Genomic DNA, 19,551 nt, shown 5'->3' with positions numbered 1-19,551 from the left:
TTCAAAATTAACTGCAATTAGTGGAACAAAAGTGGAGAAAAAAGATAATTACCATTTGTCAAACAACAACGCTGGCGTTCCAATCTCCCACGCGCACAGCCTTTGTCCTCCCAGCACAACATATCCCCGCGTCAGCCCCGCGTTTGGCTTTCTCCAAAGTAATTTTGTGTTGTGAGTCTCTCAAAAAGCTGTGCCCTTGCTGGAAGTTGGAATGCATTCAGCACTCTTTCAGTCAGTGGTTGTTTCTTTTACAACAGTCCAAGTTTCCTATTTACCCCATTTGGTAAAGACAGGCATGTTATCAATACAGTCCTTCAAGCCTGCATTTGCAGTTAGTAGCATCATTTTTTTTTACATAATAAAAGATTGTTGGTTCTTTTCCTCTACATTGTGCACATTTTTTTTCAGCTTTGCAGCAGGATTGATAAGAATTTGTAAATGCATTTTCAACTTCATTTCCAAAGGCACACAGTAGTCTGTGTACCTTTTGTGGAAAGCGTCTTGGTCCTCAGAGCTACATGGAAACATTTGCTCGGAGCCGTCTAACCGTATTTCTAAGCTCTTTCGTGCCCTAACCGAGACATCTGAATGAAATGTGGCCTGTGTGCTGTAATGAAATGCAGCACATGCTTTACCCAGGCCACTTGTCCTGCTCTTGTGCCGAGCAAATGGAGGCCAAAGTTGCAAATTTGCTCGGATGCCACAATGTGCCTCAAAACGGGACGTTTTAACACGGTCGGATTCAGAATGGAGCGGAGAGGAGCCGGTAAATGTCTTCCCTGCCTCGCTATTTTGATTATAAGCAATAAACTTTGATATTTTTCTCATTTTACACTTTTAACTGTAACATATTTTTATCTTCCGACTTACCTCCACATCCAATGGAAATGAAAGACGAGAGTCGGTGACAGGGAGAGACAGAGTGGGAGTTTGTGGTGTCAATCAGCACCTGCTCTGCTCAAATTCGTTTCAAAATAGTGGAACTGGGAGGTGTAGTGAGGGAGCTGACAGCTAAATAGTCCATGGAGATTTTTGATAGGCAGAGGAACTCAGTAGCTGACAGTTAATGCTTTGTGTGTTTGGTCCCCAAGCAGACTTTCACTTTAGGTATTTTACGCTCTCCTCCAACAAACAGCAACTCACTCCTTTTCAAACCAAAAGCTGCAGGGTGTCCTGGGTGTGGGTTCGTGGTGACATTGTGAAAACACTAGTTTATGCTGTGAGGGAAGAAGAATGGCTTCACTGTCCTCATGAAGTGCTGTGTAAAATATGAACATTTTCTCTGGAAGCAACACACAAAATAACAGCTGGGATGCCGATTTTATTACCAAAAGCATTAACCTGTGAAGTCTACATTGTATATTCTACACGGTCTCAAGTAAGCATGAAGTGGATGGACTGTGTTTCTGTCATGGCTCATGTTTCAGGGAATACAAACCCGAGTTATCATCAGCAGGTTCCTGCCCACATGTTACCCTGGTGACTTCAGTATCGTGCGGTCGCCGCGTCGACCACAAGCACACAACAAAGAAAATGCAGAGGCGACGTCGCACGTGTTTGAGAAAACCTTTTTCATCCGAGCGGTTGTTCAACGAGGCGTGCTGACAACAAGAGCAGCGGCCCTGGTCTGGGAGCCATCACGAAGCAATTTTTAGGTTTTATGCAATTCAAATTAATAATTCATAACTTTGCATTGTTTTAGACTTTGAGTTTGTTTTGCTGAAGTGGTTTGGGATTCATTTTTTTCTTTTGTCTGTCTTTTTAAGAGCTCTCAAACGTGTATTTAGAAGGCGAGTCAAAGGGCGGAGATTTCCGTCTCCGTATTCAATCACAGGACAATTCAAGGTTCTGTTAGAAAAATTCACTCGATCCGTGGTAACAATCATCAAACAGGACATTTATTCTTTGCAAAGAAGGAGACAGAGTTGATTCACATACAGTATACGTGGATCAAGGCTGCTCGGAGATCTGTCTCCGAGCCTCGTATATTTATACCAAGTAAACATACAGTGTCACCGGCAATCTACGTCACAAAATCATAACACACACGAATTGCCTTCATACAGCATATTCTAAGTATCTGGACACTTTAATTAACAATTCGTTCTAGCACAAAGGTCACTTTTATAATTGGAAGACACCATGAAGTATTGACGCCGTCTACAACTTCATTTACCATTACAAGCAGTGCCGAGTGTTCTTTCGGATAGACTAAACAGCTGTGGGGCTTAGGACGAGGACAGGGTGCCATAAAAATGATCTCATAAAGACACCAGACTTTGTAAGCACACATTATCATTAGTCATTTAGATTTTGACCCCAACAGGTACACATTCGAAAAAGAAGCTGTGTTTAGAAAACGCTTGTTAGCATGTTAGCAGTAATTTCTTTCTGTTATAGTCACCTCCACTGCAAGCTATTTTGTGTCACTTTAAGGAAAACTGGCAAGTTTAGGTTTTGGTTGGACAAAGGAATGTAAATGTGTCTCCTGGGTTTAGGCTAAATTATGAATCACTTAATCAAGAACATAACCATCAGATTAGTCAGTAATGAAAAATGTAAATTCATCGCAGTTGGGATCTTTCCAAATCTTCATAATTCTTGAATCATCATTTTTTTTTCCCCTTTTAAGCGAGTGCATAATCTCTGCTGCATCTGTGCACGTTATTCCAACGCCACCTCCGAGCATCTGGTACCTCTGATATCAAACCAAGCTCAAGGGTACGCTCTTTACTTTCACTCCACTTTCTCAGTTTTTAGCGTCAGGTTATTTATGAAGCCCACAACGCTCCGTCCTGCATCTACTGTATAAATAATTAACACTGTCACATTTGAACAAAGAAATTAATATTTAAAGGTTCAGTCCGTGTTCTGTCTGCAGCACTTCAACCCCTCATGCGTAGCATTGTTGTTGATTCTGGACTCGACAATGTGGTCCACATTGGAATGAGAACCATGCGGTCTGAACACCATATGACCACTGGGGCAAGTGGGGGATTCAAACAGATTACAGGTTAAGGTTGCGAACATTTCCCAAGTGTTATTGTTTTAAGAGCCAGCCATTCTTCCATTCCTTACACCACAGAATATGCTACATAGTCGTTTTTTTTAGGTTATTTTGTCTTCCTCTTTTCTTCTTCTGGATTCGGGGGGGGGGCTACATATATATATATTTTTTTTTTTGCAAAGGCAGGAACTTGAGTTTGGAGCGTAACAAAGGTTTGTTGCTAAAACATTCTGAGATTTTGCAGAAATCTACAAAAGGAAGGTAGATATTATCACTTGATGTGCACCAGAGGACGTCTTACCATCAGAAGGTGTTTAGAAGTAAACAAGTGATGAACAGGATATTGGTTTAATCACAGCTGCAAATGGCAAGAGAAATAATTAGTGCTAATCAAAACAGACGTGGACATTTTGTACGAGTTACAATATGAGTCATTATCCACAAACTGACATTTATTACAAGTACAAATGTAAATTGTGGTACCTCAAAAAGAAAAAGTAGAAAATACTTGTTGTTTTGTAGAAAGGCCTCTGCGTTGCCTCAGGCTGTTTCCTGAATGCTGAATTCCTGAATGTTTGTTGTTTTTGCTTAATATTTACGTTCGCCCACACAGCATCATTGGATTACCAAAAACCTCTGCCTTCTAACTTAAACACTGCCGGCCAAAGGCCCAGGAGGGACCGACCGATCGCGGGGAGAGAGGGGAAAACCCTAATGCAATTTGTATGTCACAGAGCACTCGGCAACCAGATGGGAGCCGGGCTGACTTACCTGGAGCAGTTCTCCTTATTTACTTCGGCGCCCAAGGCCATGTCAGACAAGGGGAAGAGAAGCATGTTAGCCGGAGCAAATTATCAGGGCTTTCATGTGCGTAACGTTCTATCAGATCTTCCCACTTTGCAGAATATAATGGAAGCAGAAGCAAAGTGCTCAAGGCCTCCACCTCTGACTTGTTCTCATTGGAGGTAGGACAAGGTGTGCGTAGGAGATAAAGGAGCAGGTCCTTCACGTCTCAGCCTGAAGACTGTGGCATATAGAACATTCTACTCTTGCCAATCATCAGGGTCAGGATATTGGATGGAGAGTAATTACAACGAGGGCACTTTGGTAAGGGCACTGTGGTAAATCACAGCACTGCCTCTGTGAGTGTGTGTGTGTGTGTGTGTGTGTGTGTGTGTGTGTGTGTGTGTGTGTATCAGTGCTATTAAGGAAAGGTTGGGCAAACTAATTATGGAGGGACAATGTAAATAGAAAAATCCATTGCTTTGAATTAATGTCCATTTGATGTTATCAGTCGTGGCTTTTCTATGGTGGCTTAGGGACCAAATATAAATATGAAACATGTATAGAAAGACCTGATTCTAACTTCTGCCGTGAGATGTCTGCACTCTGTGACACGTTAAAAGCTATTTTAAAGTTTTATGCATCGATTCATTATCACGTTCCAGACCTGCGAACACCTGTGCAGCTGAAAACATTTAGGTTGACTGCGCGCAGAGCATTGTTGTGATATCCTGTGTGGACTTGGTGTGGTGTGTGTCAGTGAAATCTCTTGCACAATGAAGATCTAATCCTCATGGGGCATGCGAAGTGTGTACATCATTATTCGTTATTACCACTGAGCTCAAACGATTTCCGCTGAAAGTCTAATCCCTTCACATATTGCTGTGCATGACTGTCAACCCTCCTGTCTCTTTAAATTACAGTTGCAGACATTAAAGGCTCTTTATACAATGCTCATAGCATTAATATACATCAAACAACTATTATCTTTAAAGATATAGTGGAGTAATGTGTACCTGGGCAAAGAATGAAGTCCCTCTCCCTCCTGTGTGTGTGTGTGTGTGTTGTCATCCGAGCTTCTCTGTGCTTTGTTGACACAGCCAGGTCAGCCATGTGGGCCATTTACTGCACGTTAGTGCATGTGAGCGTGTTTTTATCTTTATATAAATGCAACAAATAGCGTATTACACAAAGTGCTCCTGTCCATAAAAAGAGACTTAAAAAATGCCTTACCTTTTACAGTTATCTGGACCATTTAGAAGGGCTCATAATTACAAAAAAATAATACTTTTATCAGGGTGGGGGTTGAGGGTTAAAGAGACCTGCACTTGCAGTTGCTTAGTAACAGAGGCAGAATTTCAAAACAGGCATGTTAGTCTATGATCTATGGCGTTATATTCCTGAGCCAGCAATGGGAGATTTAAAGCACAGAAAAATATATTTTTAAAGCATTATGGATAGTATTTTTTAATATCTTGACTTATTATCTACACTTGATACCGTGGCGTAGGCTATTGTTGCTGTCTTCACCATTTGATGATGATGTGTACGATTGCTCTCTTTGGTCTTCTTATGGAGACGAAACAGCAGAATTTACCTTCTGGTATTCTCCGGCAGGTCGAGCGATTTGTCAGGCAAAGTTGAGCGTCGACAAAGTTATTATTAATAATGTTAATATGGATCATAACAACCATGCAAATGAATTTATTGAGCACAGAATAGATTTTCTTCTGCGCTCCAAATCTCCCATTGTTGTGGCTCAGCAAACGAGGCACAAACATAACGCCGCAGCCATCGACACTCCATCCTGAGTCTCCTTGGATCGGCATTGGACTGAACCTAGCCGGATTGATTGGAGCACTACCTGCTCGCCTGTTTGTCAGCCATGAATAATCTGTAACGACATTGCGAGCATCAGCAGGGGCCTTGCAGCGTGCATTCATTGTGGAAAATGGACAGCTCAATCAAAAGAAGCTGTTGAAAAGCTGGTCATAACCGGAGGCAGAGCCTTGACCCAGAACGCTGTCCCGTGACTTGAGTCGCAACCTCACCCGACATCCCTGAACGGGAGGCCTGACTACTGTATTCCCGATGAACTAGGGCCACATGTTTGCTTCCCCTCCTCCCTCTGCTGCTGCCATCTCTCTTGCTGTTTAATAGAGCCATGCTTCACTCAGAAGGCCACGTCATCCTTGTTAGGAGGCAGACGCTCATGGCGCCACCTGCCATTGTCAGCTCTCCCCGCGTCAGGTAGCACGGGCCACCCATCACCCCGCTGCTTTACATGGTAATGGAAGTCTGAATACTTGATGATAAAGCAGCCATGCCCTTGGCTCTATGACCTGGGGTTAACTTTGAATTATTCACACATGGATAACCTGCACAGGTTGTTATGTACCTGTGTTTGTAGACTGGCAGTTGTCCAAAGTTCTTTTTTGTTTTTTTGTTTTTTTTGACAGCTTGGTTTTGGTGTCAGGATTTCTTTCGTGTATTAAAGGCAAAGTAATTGGTCTGAGGAAGAGGGCATTGTGGCTTCTTTGAAAAGGAGCGCCGCGCTCATGATGCTGGTGATGACACTGATGCCAGCCTGTACAAAGAGGAACCACAGGAGGAAATGAAACACTTAGAGCATGCTTTTGACTGGTTGCCAAGCTGTGCAGACGGTGCATTCTTAAAAGCGTTCATCTGTGATGGCTCCCCCCCGACCATTGTGAACTCTTCCCCCTTGAAACGGTGCATTCCCCTGATGTAGACCCAACCCTAATCCCCCTACATCCACTGATGAATCCCAGCCACACACACGGTAGGGATGCCGCCTAATTGAATTTCCTTGGACACAATGAACACACACTCAGGACCTGCAAGTTCCAGTCCTTGCCTTTGATAAGCAAATGACCCCGATGGAATTGAGGTCACAGCCTGCGAAAACAAGAGTGAGGGAGAGAAAAATAAAGTCCTGCGCTCAGACAAGCCCAATATCGACTCACCCGGGATTGAGACCAATGATGTTTACCCTGTGTGTGTTGAGCCCGTTGGCTCAAGGGGAAATTCATCCTACCCACACGTGCACACGCGGACACACACACACACACACACACACACACACACACACATAAAGATGTCTGTGCTCTTGTCTCTCACAGTGCAACTTTTTCCTTTTTTTTACTGTAACTGCTTTTGTTTTTTTACATCTAAATGGAGCGTATGTGTAAATAATCTTGTCTTTGCCACAGATTAGTATATAGCCCAGTACAGTACATGTTGGTGCGTCCTGCCTGTGTGTGTGTGTGTGTGTGTGTGTGTGTCAGTGGATCTAGTAATAGCTTTTATTGTACTGTATTGCCTGGAGACTATGCACCAGGCTCCATCATACAATAGTACGGTCAGTTAATTCATGAACTCAGCCACTCTGCATCTCTTCCAGTCTTTTTTTCTCTCTTCCTTTAGTTTCGTTTGTTAAAAGTCAAGAAGTCTCGGGGCAGAACAGCGTGTTTGCTTTGGTGTCTCTTAAGAGTGCACAGCCCGGATGCTTTTACGGATGCTCCTTTCAGATACAAGCCCTGCATGCTCTGCTTTACACATAAATTGTTGAGTAACAGAACTTTGTATATTTAGGGTGAAATGAATCAAAGAACATCAAGGGAGTCAACCATGTCTGATGTTTGTCCAGTCTGTAATTATTACTCTGCACTTACAACAGTTTGTCTTTACAAGAAGCAGTGAGTGGTTTGTTCCCTGACCTGTTGAGCTAGACAAGAATCAACATGTTGCCATGAGGAACACTGCAGGGAGCATTTTGTTGTTGGCTACAGGAAGATTAAGTTAGTGCATTAATAATGCAGCAAGCAACATAGCATACCTGTGTGTACATTAGATGAAAATAGCTCTTTACGAGTAAAGTAATTAAAGTAAATCTGTTTGTCCTTCCCACCTCTAACACGAAACGTATCCCCTCACAGGAAATATAACTGTCCGTGTGGATTAGGCCAACGCTCCACATACATTGAACTCCACTTTACTTTGTCATGAGTGAACACAGGTTGTTTAGTGTCAGATTACTATATTGTTATTATAGAAATATTACAGAATTATTTTCGTGTCAAAGACCATGTTATGCATATTCATCAAGCCTGGTCAAACAGGGAGTTTGAGAGTGAAGCGGTGTTTACCGCCAACAGACAGGAGTTGATTGGTGTTGGCTCTGGTTCTGACTGTACGTGAATGGTAAGTTCTGTGTGTGTGTGTGTGTCTGTGCAATGTTACAAAGTTTACAGATGTTTATTTTCCATATAGTATGGGTAAGTACAGCCGAGTGGGGTTCTTTCGTGAAAATAAACTCACCCGGGTTCCAGCTGCAAGCCCCGAATTCACACAATCACATAAACTGAGGTTTGGAATACGAGCTCATTTATAAATGGGCCGCAGATCAAACTGAAGACTGGTGGAATGACATCGTGTTTTAATTATCGTTCAACGGGAATGTTAAGTGCACGCTCGGTACCTCTGCAGGAAAAGAGGTGTAAATTACTCTTCCTCTTTTTAGTTCTTAACACCTTGGAGGGTCCTGAGCTTACTATTATAAATCAATATTGCTATAATTGAGTAATAAGTGTGTCAGTTTCCGGAAAGACACATTTTTCTATGAATCAGCTTAGCTACTGTATCAGTCGTCTATGAGTGATGTTCACAAAGTTTCGTTTAGCTTCCAGCCCTCCCAGTGGAATAGACTTTGGAAAACAACAGTAAATAGCAGCCGGTCCAATCATTATTACCTGCTATAAAATTACAGTCCCATTTCGCTCACCGTGTGATGAGATTATTTTGTCCTACTTATTAATTGGAGTGAAATTGGAAAGTGACTCACAGCAGTGTTACTGGAAGGTGTCAGACACAGAAAGCAGGTAATTATGGAGACAGGAAGAGATAAGAAAACGGAATGCAATTACCCTAGCAAGCAGACCTTCAAATTGCTCCTCTTAGGATTTCTCACTTCAGGTTGCCATTGTTCATTCTTTACATCTCCATACTGATCTATACCTTTCACCCTCTAGCTCAAAGAAGAAGGAAGGTTTGCATTAATCAAATGAATTTAGCGCCATACAAAGCACCAGACAGGACTCATTGACAAATTCCAAATGTATGTACTCAAATATATTTAACAAGTCGTTTTGCTAAGCTAAATCTAAACCGGGGCCGTCTGATGTGTCCATTGTTCTTCATATGTCACTCAGAATGTTTTGCTTTCTGATATGTGAAGGCACTCTTCAGACTGATCTTCCCCGTCTCTGTCCCCCACACTATAGTAACAGACGTGTTTCCATACATAGCATGCTTTACCCTTTTAAAGGATTTCATCAATGACATACGCAAGCACAAAAAACAATTCCCTCGCCCAAGTCCCTCCCTTATAAAAAAATGCACATTGCTGCATACACTTTAAATAAAAGTGTATGTTCTCCAAAAAAAATGCTGCTCGTGCTGCATTTCATTGTTTTGTATCGATGCTATGGAGTACACAAAATGCAACTGCAGGACCATTGTTCTTCAATTGCCTGCTGTATGTAGATCATTTGAATCTTCTCGTTGTGTAAAGTACAGGTTTTTCATTTCATATATTTTGACCCTTTATATTTTGATGAAAGCTCAATGCTGCCATGTTGCTGATTCGGAAATGAAGGAGGAGGGTTCCTTCTGCTCCATTTGTTCAAACTCTGTAGTGCCCATTTTATTACTTTAGCCATTTGTTTTAGCATTTAGGTGCTCTCTCAGCCTGTGCCACACACTCTCGCTGCAGGCTCACACACACACACACACACACATCTAGCTGGAGTTGAGAGGGAATATATGAGTGAACTCCTAAATACAGCCTTTTATTTCAAACTTTTTGACAGTTCTTTGGCTGTATTATTGAAGCCAACATGAACACACAAATATCACTTTTCTCCTTTTTGCAGTGACGAGCATGATGGTGACTTCTTGCACACAGCATGGGGTGTCGTTGATGCTCAGAGTGGCGCTTCAGGCCTGGATTCACTGCACACATGGTCACGTGTACTGTGATCGCATATAGCAAATTCTACTGCAGTCAGAAGCTAAGTCATGGGTGGTCCGACTGTTACTTATCACCGCGTGACTGCCAGGGCGATGGAGCCCATCCACTCGTCTTCCCAACAGCTCGTGTCACTGCTGGGCCAGCATGCACTCACACATGCCTCTACATATTCATGCACAGTTTGCCTTGAATTGTTTACAAAAAATGTCCCCCCTTTTTGGTTTGATGAATACTTTGTATCAGCACGAGGGCTTTCTGTAATTGCTGTATAGGTTTGATGACCGGATAGGTGCCACTTAGCCAAGCTTCAGTCAGTTTCAGCCTGGAGCTGGGAATGATCACTTCAGACAGATCAAGTGTGCGAGGGGAGTGTAAGAGTGTCACAAAGTGCCTTTATGTAAATGGGGGTTGAAGAGCGGCTCTCCATTGAGACTTAAATATACAGCGTTGTATATGCTACTCTGTCAGTCTCGGGGATGTCTCCTCCGTGAATGTAAAATGTTCTGCGTTCATATAAAAGGTTCAACACCTCTCTCTCCAGAAGACCCCAGAGAGAAAAGATGAGACGGAGAGAGAGCAGGAAGCTGAGGGGGAAACACGGCAATCTCTTCATCAGAGTGAAGAGAAAGTAGGACACATGGTAGGGATCAAGGTCGTAGCTCAATATATAAAAAAAATAGCTCTGGATTACAGGTGCCAAATCAAAGGTCGAAGGAAAATGAAATGAAGGATTGCTTCTCGAATATCAAAACAGACAGGACTCTGACAACACTATATTGTTTGGACGGTTTAGCAGAATGTATTTGGCCCCGATATTCCTGTGTTAAAAGAAGCGGTGTCTTTTCTTTCTTTGCACTACGGCAGCATCACTTCTATCAACACTTGTCGTTCAATTGCTCTGTAGATTGTGAACTCTTCCCCCACTCCTGGATTTGATAGAGAAGCAGGTCGTGCTGAGTATGTTTGTTTGTAGAGTGTTTGTTTAGCGCTCCCTTGTTCCTTCCCAACTGTTGGTGTTTTAACGCCTTCCAAATTACACCAAGGATAGCTGTGAGGCTCTCTTCTCCTTTTACTCAGTTAACAAGCACTCTGTTTATATATGATTACGGTTCTCTGCTTGTTTATTCTGCCTTGCCTTTTTTAAATTACTTTGCTGGTTTTGTTCAAGGTACAAAACGCAGTAAAGGATTCAGTTGTTTTCTTTCTGTGGAGAAATATTATGGTCTTTGCTGCCGTCAAACAAGCTGATGGGGATAATCCCCCCCGATCCTCCCATTCACCATTCACCATTTTGACGGTTATTCCTTTGTTTGCTTTGCAGCGCTGCCAATCATGCAGGTGCAGATTGACATTACCAGACAGCAGGTGGAGAAGATCTTCGGTCTGGATGAGTACTGGTGTCAGTGTGTCGCCTGGAGCACCACCGGAACCCAGAAGAGCCAAAAAGCATACATCAGGATTGCTTGTGAGTGCACTTTAAAACGATCGCTGTGTCGTTACAAATGCAAACGCTGCCTAACAAGGTGCTTACACATTGCATGCCAGGTTGTAATAATCATTTTTTTTCACTTTGGATTGGTGGGGAGACTAACTTTCATTTTACAATTAGCCCAGAGGCCATTGGGATCTCTGCACGGCAGTGCTTTACTGCGATTACAATTTAGTAAAATCCTCTTCCTGCGATTATACTTAAGAAGTAAAAATTCAACCCTGGCAGGGAGAAACAGAGAGTAATGCATCTGCTTCAAGGCAGTCTTTTAAAAAAAAAAAAAAAGTGGAACACTAAATTTGGGTATTCATGAGCATATTTTTCTCTGGATACAGTATATCAGCAATGATCCCTATGAAAGTAACTGGAATAAAAACAGATTTTAAATTTATTGCTGTGCGGCAATCATAAATCTGTCTGGGGAACACAGACATCCCTCGCTGCAGCCTCAAAAGCTTTATTAGAAGAAGCCATTTTACATTTGAGTATTTTAAAGCATTCTGCCTATTAATTCCCACATAAATATGCATTATTCTAGACAGAGCTGAATGCAGCACTGTCTCCAAACCACCAGACGTTTTGAAAACACACATTCATTATCCGACCTTGTTTGAGAGCTCAACAAAGTCAGTTAGATGTAAGATAAGGACACACACATGCTTCAATAACGATGCGTTTGTGCGCACGCACCGGTTCACATTCACGTGCACGCGCATACACACTCGCATACATTTGAGCCTTCCAGGACTGTTATATCTCAAGTCTTCCCCCAGTCCCATTGTATCGGCTTTAATTAAATTAAATGTCGTGAAACTCTCTGCTTGTCTTAACGTTTCTCTCACTGTGATTGGTCAGGACAGGCTCAACATCTGTTTAAAGGAATTCACCGGCGGCTCACAGCCGCACCCTCAGTCCCCTGGATGCAGAATAACACATTGCGTCACTCTGAGTCAAAAACCCGGGGTGAACACATCAAATTTGCGCCAATCGGCCAGCAGTCAACGACCTGTCTCGCTCATCAGGCCTTGCGTTTATTTCCACTTGTAAGAAATAAGCATTGGCAGGTTTACCTGTGTAATGTGTGTAGCCGAAACAAATGTATAGCAGGACTCGGTGCAACAGTAAGAGTATCCAATGAGACGTAATGTGAAGCCCCCATGCAGTCAGCCAGGCTTGCAGGAGCTCTTGTCCAGGCGCCTCGGGGCTGTGTTTTCGTGTGGCTGCTCCATACAGATGGAAGCTGGAGGCTGGCGGATGCTGGAGAGAGGAGAGTGGGTGGTAGGGGTGGAGTGAGGGGTAATGCAATTGCTTTTGCTTGATGCCGGGCCCCTCTGGCAGCAGACAAGCATCTCTGAACCAGCCAGGCAGCCTGTAATAAGCAACATGGTTGGTGCCACCGATCCCTGTGTGGCTTAGGGGCCAACTGGAGTGCGACATGCTCAGCGAGGCCATGGGTTGACATTTCAACAGTGAAGAAAGTGAAAAAAACATCACCAAGCCAAGTTTTGTGGGTAGAGGTATTCTTAAACCTCACAAGCTCTTACAATTTTCCTAATTGGTTGCGTTTCTCCCCGTCTTTTTCTCTTCTTCCCTCAGACCTGAGAAAGAACTTTGAGGAGGAGCCGCAGGGTAAAGAGGTAGCATTGGACCAGGAGGTGTTACTGCGCTGCCATCCCCCCGAGGGAGTGCCACAAGCCGAGGTGAGACAAGGATTCAGAAGATATTTATAGGCCCACATCTAGCATCCATTTACCCTTTCCTCACCAGGAGGACAAAGAGCAAAAAGTAGCTCAGGATCAGCTCCCCGGCATCTCTCCCCGCTCCACCAGGGGAGCAGACAACCCTGCACGGATAAATTACACCTTTAATTATTCCCCATTATTGATTTATTATCTCTCTTACATCTCTAAGAAGCCGTATATCACAGCGTCTCGTCACATCACTCAGGATAGGCTTGGAGGCTTCAATCCCCGTTTGGCATCTCTAAAGGCCTATTCATAATTAATGGATCTATTTGCTTCTCTCTCTCCCTATCTTGTTCTCTCTATCTCTCTGCCGTCTCTCCATGTCCTGTGTCTCTCATACACTCTTGTTCTGCCCGGCTCTCTCGGTCCGTCTTCACATCTCTCAGTGGTGTGTGTCTGTGTTTAGAGGACCAGACTGGGGCCAGCTGTTTCACCTCGTCTGCTGCGTCCTCGCAGTCCCAGATAGGCACTAACCGCTTTAATAACAACACAAGAGGAGGTTAGGCCAGCCACTCAGACAGCTCAGAGACCAGGAGCAGCAGACTAGCCAATCACAGCTCGGCAGAGTAGGGACGGTTTGCAGAGAAAAGGCGAGGTAAGGTGCCAACTGCAGTTCGACAGAAAAGAGCATCAGAGCAGAAGTCACCACGGGAGAAAACGGGAATAGTGCACGAGAGGAAGAAAGCCCAATTATATGCGGCATCGCAACTGGCCGCAATACCAACAACAATGCCTCCGTATCGTAGCTACTCTCGAGACGGCACAAGGTCAAGTGAGAGCAAGAAAACAAGCAAACCAATCTGAGAGTACACCAACAAAAAAAGGAATAACATCAGTTTTGGCTTCTGCAAGAGGGCACAGAAACTACACAAAGCATGATCAGTTTCACTCTCAGACCGCCAACAGCTATAGAGAACTCCAGCAGCTAGAGAATGAAAGCTACATTTCTCACACAAAAAGAGAACAAATAGGAAAATCGTTCATCTCAGTATCATACCAATCTACAATTGTTCTTCTTTTTGTCTGTTTGATTGCATCAAAAAAAAAAGAAATACACCACTGCTTTTCCTGTCCATGTAAACTCTCTTATCTACAGCAGTCTAGAGCTGCAGTGGAGGGGGAGACGGTTTCTATTAAGTTTTCAGTGAATTTTGACCTCTGAAACATATTTTCAGGTGGAGTGGCAGAGAAACGAGGATGTGATCAACCCAGCGAGTGACCCCAATTTTTTCATCACGACTGACTACAATCTTGTCATCAAAAAAGCCCGGCTGGCGGACACGGGCAACTACACGTGTGTGGCAAAAAACATCGTTGCTCGCCGCAAAAGCACCTCTGCCACGGTCCTAGTCTATGGTAGGTGATAACTTCTTTCAACAGGTGTCACGGAGGGCAACAGGAGAGGCCTGAGGTTCGAATAGCTCCTAAATTTACAAACATAAAAAACAGCTTGAACAATTCATCTATTGCTTGCATGTTGCTTTCGTTATTTCCACACAAACCTCTGCATGTTCTCGTGCATGAAAGTTACCTGGGTGCACTTCTTTTATCAGGTGGTTGAAATATTACACTCAGATTTGACACCGTAGTTGTAATAACAAAGTGCAGCATATGTAATAACATACATGTGCGTGACAACTTGCATAAATCAGCTCTATTTTTCAGCTAACAGTGAATTGCACTGTCATTAATAACTACAAAAAGATATAGTAGTGTATCTGCACATTAATTAGCACAACTTAAAATGTTGCTGGCAGCCATTCTGCCGAAAGCTGGCAGTCTCCAATCTTCCTCCTGCCATCTTCCTCATTCTCTGTAGTGGATCCAATACGGGAAGAGAAATTGAATTAACCGCAAACTGTAAATAATGACTTGGCTTGATGAGCGCACTGATCTTTATTAAAATTCAGAAAAACAGCATATTTTCTATCACAGAGGGTTCCTTGGGTACTGGCACTGCTTAAGTTTTTGCATACGTTACAACAGCCAGCCTTAATTCTCAGCTACATGCAATCAGGAAATGCATCTGAAAAATGTAAAATCTGGAGCAGGGTGTGTTTTTGTTGAGGCCGCCAGAAGATGCCGATACCATGATGTGCTGTGAAGTCAGAACAAGAGTTCTTGTATTATCTAACACGACCGCAGAGATAACACACCATATGCCACAAATATACAGCACTATGTAGGAGTGCTCAATCCTCCTCAGCAGCATGTGCACCACGTCTTCTGCTATAAAATGATTTCAAGGTTTTTGTGTGAAATGTATTCAATATTTAGCTTATACAAGATTTAGATGAAAAACAAGGGGTGCACTGTAAGTTAGCATATCCCTTGTGAAATTAAGAGAATTATATGATCAAAACATATTAGCGTCTTTATGTATTAAGTGTGAGTGAGAAAACACCTGCGTGTATTACTTTTGATGTGACTTGTACAGTCTTTTTACATCATTTAGTTTAGAAATATAATTATCAATATTGAACAATTAAGACAAAATAGACCGTAAGAGAGAGATCCAATGTATTTTAGATCTTTGACAAAGCACTTCAAGTAACTTCCTATTAGGCTGGTTTTGTAAGTGAACCGACTCTGTAGGGGGTTCAAACGTTTAGATGGTAGTTTGACTGTAAATGTAGTTGAAAATTAAGGCATGTGCACTTTCACTGTGAACGGTTTCAAAGGAAATGTGTTAATTTGGAGCATGCAGTCAAAACACACATTATCATACACTCCTCCAAGCCTCCAGCGTGAAAATCAAAAAGCCCAATTATTCCGGCTGTTGATTGTAATAGATTAGCTTGTTGTTGAAAGACTTGCTCTGCAGATGAAGAAATCTAGCGTTGGAATAATTGTGGAGGCAAGAGCATTCACATTCCTATTGTTTGTCTTCCTTGTATTGTCAAACAATCGTTTTCACTCGTGGACCTGACAAATTGTGAACAAATTGCTGGGGTGCTTGCTTGTTTAATTTCTTCACATCCACTCCATGTGCTTGACAAAAGATGACAAATGTATGCACTTTGTTGACATATTTGCGGTTAAATCACAACACATGGTGGTCTTGCTAAAAAAAAAAGAAGAAATGAAAGAACAATTCAGTTACCTGAGAGCTCCACGCTCCACCATGCTAGCTAGCTGTAGCAAGTCATAATAGCTGCTACTTTTCAAAGGGGGTTCAACGGGGGGGCAGAGATGTATTTTAACAAGGCCTGGCTGGTGTGACTGCACTCTGTGCTAAGAGGTAATCAGGGGCAGAGTTGCCTGGCAATTTACCTCGCCGTGGTGGGCAATCAATCGCAAAGAGAGGGCAAGGAAATGATTCAGCCACGACAAGCACAGGCGAGAGTTAGGAGGGGAATTAGGAAGGGAGTATGTACAGAGAAGGAACGACAGCGCTGTTCAAGTCAATAAATCAGGAATCTCGGTATCTTGTAAGCTGCGGCACACACCGGATGTACAGGAGGGAGCCGATTAGAAGTAAACCTGCATGTTTGATGTAATCACCTGCCGTGATCGAGCGGTATACTGTAGCAGCAATTAAGTGCCAATAGAGGGTTAAGGTTCAGTACATGGGCATTGTGTTTTTTTTTTGTTTTTAGTTTCAAATATAAATTCGGCATACGTTATAGCCTACAGTTCTCTACAATTCAAAGAATACTTGAGTTGGAGAATGAAATCAGCGGCGGATGTGTGAAGGACACAATCTGAATTACTGAAGCAGCAACGATACATGTATTTATTTTTCAGTAGTGAGTTTGCATCTCCAAGGTGTAGGCGTGGGGCTTTTCTTAATGCACTCGTGACTGTGAGCTTTTTTGCTTTAAATAGCATTTCTTTACCGCGATTACATTCTGACTGAGTGTTTTTATATAATATCTTCCATTACCGCTGTGAAATTTAGAGGGATATTTAAAATGTCCACCAGTTACTTTGCAGCTCTGTGTGTTCCTCAGAGATAAGGTCAAAAAATGGCAAGCTGTCATGTTATGTTCTGCTCCCTGTTGAAGCCATTTTGTTTTCACAACAGTTGTCTGTAATTCCAACGTGGAAGAGCTCTCGCTCTTCCATCAGGTCACCTCGCAGTGCTCAACCAAACCAGTGTAACAGCAGTCACGATTATTCTAGCGCAAACACACCTCTTGTCCGTGGTGCATGTCGGGTAATCCTGGCTGCTCTGTCCCTTCATCCATCTATCCCTCCCTCCCTCCCAAACCTACCCCCCCCCCCCCCCCCCCCCCCCCCCCTCCCTCACCCACCTTTCCCCGGGCGCTGGTCTGACAGTCAACGGCGGCTGGTCCACGTGGACCACCTGGTCGTCCTGCAGTGCTGTGTGTGGGCGTGGCTGGCAGAAGAGGAGTCGGAGCTGCACCAACCCCACGCCACTGAATGGAGGCACATCCTGTGAGGGGCAGAACGTCCAGAAAAGTGCCTGTGTGGCCACCTGTCCAGGTAACTCCCAGGCAACCCCATTTGTCCTGTGGCGCTTGGCTTCCTGTGGCTTCCTTTTTGCATTTTTTTGCATCTAGAAGTCATCAATTCATTTTTATTTTGGCTGCCTTTTGTTCCAGCACCCAGGTCTTTCCTTAGACATCAGTGCTTTCTGTTGTTTCTTGCAATTAGACCGCTTACACAGCAATGTCAGAGTCTATTAGTCTTCACAGTAAAGCCTCACCCTGAAAGTGATTTAATGTTCACTCTTTGTTCACATATCTCTTAATCTGCTGCGCTGTACATGGGCCCTGCTTTTATTTCAGAGACCTGTCTGCTTTTAGAGACATGGTCCCCGCCATGGCATTGTGTCAGACCAGCTACTACATTTGTTGTTCTTTTCTGCTCAAGCTATGTAGTAAATATGGGCAATAAAAAGCTGAATTATGGCAGCCTCCGTGCCATGTTTACGTGTGAGGAGTTGAGGGCGTTTCATTTGCCTGCCCGTTCTCCCTTGTGAGAGCGTCTTAGAGGCAGAGAGTGTTCTGCCTGATACTGAGCAACACATATCGATCTCCGGTAGCCTGAGATGGAAGTCAAGCTGCTTCATTTGCAGTTCCACATTAGCCCCCTGACAGAGGGAGAGGGAGCAGGAGAGGAAAAAAAGGACGTGTAGGTGAAGCAAGGATAGAGACAGATGGAATCAGATCCAGTGTAAGGAAGGCGGGAACAAAGCCCAGAGTGACAGAGAGGAGAGGAAAACCGAGAAAGAAGTAGAAAAAGCCTGAGTGTGTACAAGAGCTTTTTAGCTGCCAGCAGATCCGTCTGTGGACATATAGCTGGGACTCTGCAGCCATGCTGACCGCAGGAGAAATCTCCCGCTCGCTAAATAGCGGAGGGGGAAATCCAACTCCTCTGGCAGTATAGCAGCTTCTCCATGCCTAGAACAGAGGTTATCTTCCCCAGTGAATCAGGGCATTACATTACACATCTCCCATGTAAAGACATCACTAGATGTCAAGCATGAGTGTAAGTAACATTGCCCGCTGGAATACAGCAGGAGGAGGAAGACAAAGGAAACACAGCAATGCATGACACCCCATCAGGACTCTATCTGGATTATTAGCGCCGGAGCAACGAGTCATGGAATTAGAGGGGTGTCTGGGGATGCTTGACATTCTCCCACAGCAAAGCCGGATACTGACCTCCATGAGCTTAAAGAGATTAATGTCAGTCCAAGCTGCAATTGTTGGGCTAAACCCCGCCCCTTTCTATCTTTCTCTTGCCCCACCAGGAGAAAGTGTGTAATTTCAACCCTTAAGGTGCTGTGGCAGACATTGCATTGAGCCCTGTGAACGCAGTTTGCAGAGACTTTGAGAAAGAAAGAACTTGTTTGTTTTTTCTCTCTCAATGAGACGCCGCAGCAACGCGACCCCGCTCGCTCGTCTTATCGGTCCCTTTGTTTGGCCACAGAGCGTAGTCTCTGCCTCCTTTTCTCAGACAGAACATCTGTGGCACAGACAAACCCCGGCTGTCGGATTCTGAAGACGACTCGCTTCAAGGCCGAAGTCCGCCGCGGCGGAGCCTGGGGATGATGGGCTGTTGTTTCCATCAACAAGTGGTGCCGCGGCCCTGTTGTGTACTTACGGACATGCCTCAGGAGTCCCCCAAGATGAATCTCCCGTCATTCGTCACGCAGCGCACACACACACACAGCCCAGCGAAGACAACCGCCAAATACCTCTGAGTCCACATGATTAAAACATGTATGAATCATCAGCTTGAATACATGAATAGACGTTCTCATAGAGTTACGTTCAGCAATGGGGGAGAAGACGAGACCAGCCTAGCAGAGAGCATCACAACATACTGGATAAAATCCTTAATTACCACTTTGGTTACAGCCTTCGCAGGTCTAATCCACTGCACTCACAGTAGATGGTGATTTCAGCTCATTTTAGAAGAAAGAGACTTGAGCAGAATGAATTACATGGGGAGCTGTAATGCTGCAGATAGGCATCATGTTATTTATTTAGACTCGGCTGAC

The 19,551-nt window shown here is 43.8% G+C and overlaps 1 protein-coding gene across 1 annotated transcript in view; it reads left to right on the top strand.

The window, feature by feature from the left end:
* The window catches only part of unc5a (unc-5 netrin receptor A), a gene marked incomplete at both ends in the record, with an annotated part of 114,882 nt that overhangs the window by 65,643 nt on the left and 29,688 nt on the right, over window positions 1-19,551 (top strand). The window contains 4 exons of the mRNA XM_079168111.1: window positions 11,164-11,307; window positions 12,928-13,031; window positions 14,252-14,432; window positions 17,358-17,525. Coding sequence (XP_079024237.1) covers window positions 11,164-11,307; window positions 12,928-13,031; window positions 14,252-14,432; window positions 17,358-17,525 — 597 coding nt within the window. The remainder of the gene's footprint in view (window positions 1-11,163; window positions 11,308-12,927; window positions 13,032-14,251; window positions 14,433-17,357; window positions 17,526-19,551) is intronic.

This window comes from Pholis gunnellus (assembly GCF_910591455.1).
Source record: "Pholis gunnellus genome assembly, chromosome: 10".
Taxonomy (NCBI): domain Eukaryota; kingdom Metazoa; phylum Chordata; class Actinopteri; order Perciformes; family Pholidae; genus Pholis; species Pholis gunnellus.
The sequence above is the reverse complement of the archived record's forward strand: the minus strand, read 5'-3'. Positions and strand labels throughout refer to the sequence as shown.